The 6,445-nt window shown below is 41.8% G+C and overlaps 1 protein-coding gene across 1 annotated transcript; it reads right to left on the bottom strand.

Moving 5' to 3' along the window:
- Positions 1 to 226: 226 nt before the first annotated feature.
- On the bottom strand, positions 227 to 5,487 carry VMA21 (vacuolar ATPase assembly factor VMA21). Its single transcript, XM_062613286.1, has 3 exons — positions 5,318 to 5,487; positions 3,282 to 3,391; positions 227 to 1,909 (listed from the first exon to the last, which is right to left on the bottom strand). Exons 1-3 carry the CDS (start codon positions 5,470 to 5,472, stop codon positions 1,767 to 1,769), a joined length of 408 nt encoding a protein of 135 aa, XP_062469270.1. The 5' UTR covers positions 5,473 to 5,487; the 3' UTR covers positions 227 to 1,766.
- Between the last annotated feature and the right edge of the window lie 958 nt (positions 5,488 to 6,445).

Raw genomic sequence — 6,445 nt, 5'->3', positions numbered from 1 at the left:
GGTGATTTCAGCTCTCAGGCACAGGCAACATTAACCCATTCCACGGCTGCTCCTATGCAGTGAGTAGTGCATTGCCTTTTTTTTTCAAGGAGAACATTTTGGATCACAGCATTGTCTTTACAGAAGATCCTCCAAGGGATGGATAAATGTTCAGCTCATTACCCCAACAGTTGAGACATCACAGTGCTTGTTCTTATAGCACAGACTTTTAACATTTTTGTAACTAAATAATCTAGGGATTCTGGTATATGAAACATAAAACACATATAGCACAAGACCCAGGTAGCAGAGCACAATAGCTATGCTCCTACTTATTCTCCACTATAAGCCAGCTTACAACCTAAATTTGGATTTCAAATTCTACAAGACCCTTCTTCAGTTTGCTGGCAGCAACCTGACAATGGGCTCCTGGGTAAGAAAAGTTCACATTTCAGCAACATAATGTAAAAAGCTATTTGCATGAGTGTGACATGGTGTAGATACTTTGTGCAGAGCTGGGACTGCGTAGAGATGGGAGGAAGGAGACCTGGGAACATAATTTATAAATGACACAAAGGCTTGAGGGAAAATTTTACCATAGACAAATGTAGCACCAAAACCATTCCCAGCTGATACTGAGCAGAAGACCTCCAAAAATGGCTCAACTAAAACAAACTAAAACTGGAAAACTCCAGCTAACAGAACCACTTAAAGCACAGTGGCCTAACAGCACTCGTCAGTGTTAGGAAAGTTCTATGCATTGCTGGAACTTTAGGAGAAATGTTTTATGTACACACTAAAAGCTTTCCAACAACAGCACAGCAGTGGAATGAAATTCAGGTTATCCTGCAACACAAAAATCTCATTATGGTTTGGCTACAGAGAGTTTCTATACACAACTAAGGAAAAAAGAAAACAATCAACATATTGTATCATGTCACAGTGCACAAGTTCATATTTATGAACAGAAGCAAATTTTCCATATGATCACTCTTGTGTTCTGCTTCTGAAAGGACAATGTCTACAGGTGGCTACAGCTTGTTTTCTCTTGCTCATTCCTCTACTATCCATGAGAGTGGCTTATAGCTGTTACTGATACCACTTTACCCCAGGATATTCAACTACAGTCTTTAGCAGTTATCAAGAACACATATAAATGCAGACACAGAAAAAACATGCCATGCCATTTCCTTTGCATTATCAGTATTAGCTGTAGAAGACTGGAAAGAGAAACAATGAAGTAATACAACAGTCCTCCTAGAAGGAAATTAAAGACTGAATTTTACACTTCAATAAAAAATTACATCTGAAAATAATAATAAAACAACACAAAAACAAAACCAGAAAACCCTTTGTATTTCATGTTAGAAAGATATCACCTGAGTTTCCAACCCATTCTATTCCTGCAATTACTTCTAAACTCAAAAATGCCTGCTTCATGACAATATTATTTTCAAAGCAAGCCAGAAAAGTACTAGGAATGACAAAGATAGCTACGGGATTATTTTGTTTGTTTGGCTTTTTTTTTAATAAATAATGATTTCATTTTAATTCCAGGTGAAGACCTCAGCTCCACATAGCAGAGGCTGGCTAAAGAACAACTTCCATCAGCATTAGAGAAAATACTGTTTCACATTCATGATGAGCACAAGTCTTACTCTAACCAGAGTGGAGGCATCAGCCTTCTCTTTGTACATCTGTATTATACATTGTGAAGAATGTTTTTTCTTCAGCTCACAAAAATCTGATTTACAGTCTGTAGGCATTAGATGACAATGATCTTCATCCTAGTCCTGTTTGCCTTCCCGCCACTGTCGAGAGCCCTCATTCCATGCTACGTATACAAAGAGAGCAAGTACCACATGAACAGCAATGACAGCAACTATGGCCGCATAAAAATAGCTGTCCCTGTCCGACATTCCTAAGGTACCTGAGAAAATAAAAGAAAGCAAAGAGCATTAGTTATTAGGAACACTGAAATAACAAATCACATATTTTCCTGTAGACTAAAGTTACATTTATCAAAATGACTGAGCTCAGGAGGAATCACAGGAAAGAATTTACCACACTGATTACAGACCTTGCAACTATTTTGGGAATAGAGGAGACTGCAATTATTCAATACTTAAGATTAAATACCCTGGTTTTGAAGTCAACAGCTTAGAGTTCTGCGACATTCACTTTTTCTGGTACTGTCTTTCAGTACCAAATAAAACTCAACATCCTTTTTTTTGAAAGTATAACACTCTTGTGGGGCAGGAAAATGAGCAGGGATATAATTTATTTGCTACTGTAACAGGATAGAATGGTAAAGCAACAATTAAAATTAAAGGACTTCTACCTTTTGTATTTAGACCATAGACCAGAAATTCCTCACCAGTTAAGACACATGAATACATATCACATGTAAGAAGCCTTCAAGTATCAGAAGACCAAATAAAAAAAACAAATACAATTTCTCTTCATTCATCACAGCACACAAAAACCACCACCCTCCACACACAAACCCAGCCTCTATCAGTGCTGATAGATCTTGCCATTAATTGACACAGCAAAGTTAGGGCTCAGCTTGCTACACCTCAGGGAGCAGGGGGAAAGGGTGAAAAGGGATCCTGAAAGCTACTTAAAAAGCTTTCAGCTTCAGTCTTCAGAACATAAAGCAGCACACACCGAAGAAGAATCACCTTGTAACAGCTCAGTTATGTATTCACAAACTGATCTCTAAAAGAGCTCTTTTGAAGGAAGACACTTTTCTCCTACAGTATTAGAAAGTTATCAAAGCCTTGCAGAACCAAGGCTAGAATGTGGCTGGTTGGTAGCAGTTTGACAGAACTGCTCCAAACAAACAGCTAAAATATCTTTTTTTCTTATTATTAAAAGGAAACTCTACAAGCAACTACATTCAGTATCTGAAACTGGGTATACAAAAACTGCTTTACACTTACAATACAGGTATGTTTTAAAAAGCTAAAAAATAAACCCAGTAAACAACAGTATCTTGACTATGCAATTAGTCTGCAGCACTTGCAGGAAACATAGCCTTGGTGATTTGGATAAAAGTCTGCTGCAGGGTGCTGTTAGATACCCTTTAGGTAAGGGGAATGGATGCACCTGTGTACGATACAAACCAAGACCACAATGCAGGGAAGGATGCACAAACTATTTGCAAAGTTTTTTGTTCTAAGTAGACATTACAAGGCCATTAATCTGCACAAGGAAACAAATATTCAAAGACACTATTAGAGGACTGTTTTTTTCCTCTTTCTTTTAACAGTAATGCTAATTGGCAGAAACAGAATTACCTTCAAATATATAAGCCTTTGATGAAAAATACAGCCCAACAGGTAATGTAATCATTAGAGCTGTGAAGAACAGAAGTGTTCGTAAAGTTGATGTTAATGAACCCTCATTTCTGAAATAAATAAGAAAAGTCACACACAGAAGAAAGTCATAATATATACACCTGAAACAGGACAAGAACTCATCCCAACCAGAAGCCAATTACTCTTCTAGAATTGAGTGCTTATATCATTTGGAAGTGATAAAGACTCGGAGTATGCATTTGTTGACTGAAACAAAAATCACAGCATTCAAAACAATGTAATGATTCTGCCAGTCAAAGCTCACAGACAAGATTAAAACCAGTCTTTAGATTTTTCCCTGTTATTGCTTTGCAAGCATTAATAACACAGGGGGTTTACATTAGTATGTTTATCAGTGTATTATTACATCCTTATTAAACATCTAATACTAGACACAAGCTTGTCATATGACAGTATTCTGCCTTAAAACTTGCCAAGTTCCATCCAGTTTTGAAAAACAACTACAAGTCTAGGAAAATGACAAATCCTGCATGCTCGGGTGCAGAGGGAAGTACGCAGAATGACTTCAACGGCTTACTGTTGGAAGCAAAGTTCCTTTTTATTAGTTGTTGTTCCTCTATTTAAAATAATTTCTTAGTTTCCACTAAGAAAGTTGGGATAACTGTAGCAATAATCAGAGCACAGAGCCAATATACCAAAACATCAGTAACCTTTTTTCCTTCACAGACCTAAACCTTGACCTAAAACAGACCTAAACAGACCTTGAGATCTTCATAGACGTAAAAGACCTTGAGAAAGAATCACAATGAAGGACTGTGTGCTTGGTAAGTTCTCCCTGAAAGTTATCTGCTAGAACAGGTTTTGTATTTACAACACACTACATACAGCTTGTTTTTGTGTGTGCTTTCAACAGCTTTCACTCACTCTGCTTGGCTTACTACATTATTACATGCTGAAGTAAACATGCAAACCAAGCAATACCCTTCTGTCAAAAACTACTGGATTCAAGGGCATGTGTCCTTAAAGCTTTGACACACAAGCATAAACCCCAACTCAAGTCAGGGATACATAAAACTTCCAGGCACATCTACAGCAATTCTTGCGTAAGTATTTTCAAAATGTTTTATCCAAACACATTTGTGCCATAGTATATTACTTGAAATCACATTTTAACACTTCCTTGGAAAAATAAGAGGAAGAGGGGGAAAAAAAACCAACAAACTAAAAAGCCACAAGAACTCACCCTTTAGCAGCCACACACAGCTTTTACACTAAAGCCAAAAGCACTTTTTCCTGGTCATGTACTGCCATACTTTCAGACTGCGTATTAAGTAGCTTTAAACCAAATCAAACAGAAAAAAAACCCAAACAACCAAACAAAACAAAACCAAAACCCGAGATATTTGGAAACTTTCCTTTACTAGAGTTTGTCTCAAGGTCTGTCGGGATGGAGAGCATAAACCCATTCAAACTTCCCCTGCAGAAATCAGAAACTATTCTCTACTTAACCCCTACCCATAGAACAGTAAGATGAGGTCCAGCTTATTAGCAAAGTAAAAACTCCAGTGTTGACATGTATTTTTCTTACACTGACATACTTTCATCACTTCCCTACGCAGCAAAAGCGACCGTTCACATCTAACCCCGGCCCCAACGCGGAGTTTCTAACTGCAGAGCAGCCTCCGCGCCGGGGTTTCGAGGCTGCCTGCGGCTAAGCGGCACGGCAAGGGCAAACCCGGGGCCTCCCCTCCTCCCCGCTCCCCCCATCTCGCCAGCAGCGCGAGACGGGCAGTCACTCTTTCCCCAAGGCCGTCCGGAGGCTGCACCCTCCGCTGCCCGCCACCCCGGGCGGTTCCGGGGCACCGGGAGCACCCCCCGCCGGCCGCGGCCTAGCAGAACCCCCTTCTAGCGGCCCGGTCGCGGACTACCACCAGGCCCTGCCACACCGCAGGGGTACCTGTCCCTCCCGCCGCCAAGTCAGGCCCTGCCCTTTCCTTCCCCTCACAAGGACTTACTGCCTGAAATCGGGCACGGGAACCGCGCCCACACCCGCCACCGGCGGCCCGTAACGATCCATCGGCCCCGCTCCGCTCCACCGAAGCTTCTGGTCTGCCGGAAGCTCGCCGGAGCGACCCGCGCATGCGCAAATAGGCAGCGCCGCCGTCTCCATAGCAACTGAGCGCCGAGCGGCTGCCCTGCCGGTACGGGCTGCAGCCGCGTTCTGCTGTGCTCGGACAGCGTTGTCGGCGCACAGAGAGCTACCGAGTGCGGGCTTGGGACAGCAGCAGAGGCTGTTCTGCTTAAGAGTGCTTTCCTTGAGGGAGATGGAAGTTGTCGGTGCACGGCGAAACCGCAGCCGAGCACACCGCTGCTTGGGTGAAGGTCTGGGCTTAGCAGCAGATGGCAGTGGTCTTGGAGCCGCAGAAAACCATGTTCTTGACGTGTTCTGCTGAACTCACCAGTACAAAACACTATAAATGAGAAAAAAAAAAACAAAAAAAGCCAGGCAAGGGCTAAGACATTTTCTAAAGGGAAACCGTAAAGTTTTCCGATGCTGTCCTGTTAGGAAGGAGGTTTGTTCTCTTAGAAGTTTCCTGCTTTCCTGGCACTAACTTTAACCAAAATTCCTTCTCCAGTCAAAGATGAAGTTTCTGGTCAAAATCTGAGCGTAACCAAGGATTGGGGCATATTGCACAGTTCTGTAACCTAACTGAGCACTAAACATCTCCACAATGCTACTCTGTTTAAGCTGTTCATGTTCCTGTTGAAGCTACTCTACTCTGCTTAAATATTCACCAAGGGGTGGACTTGGACACAGCTTTTCAACAGGAGACCAGTGTTGTGCAATCAGTCTCATTTGTTTGTGCTCAACAGCTCTAGCAGGAACACAAAGCATTGCAAGCTTTCAAACAATAGCCCTGGAAGCCGTTTAATTGAATGTTGCTGTTTAATTGAATCTCATCTATCACGGCAATAACATATTTGCCCCTTTTATGGTAAAACCATGGTTGCTATCTTACCACTCAGCCATGCGAAATCTCAACCGCGTGAGTCACTAACTCCACGCATTGCTCTTTCCTCAAGCCTTCCTGCAGCCTGTCCTGCTCCTTGTGCAGTGCCAAATAGCACATGGCACAGCACGA

Source organism: Pezoporus occidentalis, unplaced genomic scaffold (assembly GCF_034315485.1).
Source record: "Pezoporus occidentalis ecotype Australia unplaced genomic scaffold, CSIRO_AGI_Poc_V1 ctg165, whole genome shotgun sequence".
Taxonomy (NCBI): Eukaryota; Metazoa; Chordata; class Aves; order Psittaciformes; family Psittacidae; genus Pezoporus; species Pezoporus occidentalis.
The sequence above is the reverse complement of the archived record's forward strand: the minus strand, read 5'-3'. Positions and strand labels throughout refer to the sequence as shown.

What these genes read in the sequence shown, in the direction of transcription:
- VMA21 (XM_062613286.1), bottom strand. Translation starts at nt 5,472, where the DNA reads ATGGAGACGGCGGCGCTGCCTATTTGCGCATGCGCGGGTCGCTCCGGC. An exon ending in CCCGTGCCCGATTTCAGGCA is followed by an intron (nt 3,392 to 5,317) that starts GTAAGTCCTTGT and finishes TATTTATTTCAG; the next exon opens with AAATGAGGGTTCATTAACAT. An exon ending in AAAGGCTTATATATTTGAAG is followed by an intron (nt 1,910 to 3,281) that starts GTAATTCTGTTT and finishes TTATTTTCTCAG; the next exon opens with GTACCTTAGGAATGTCGGAC.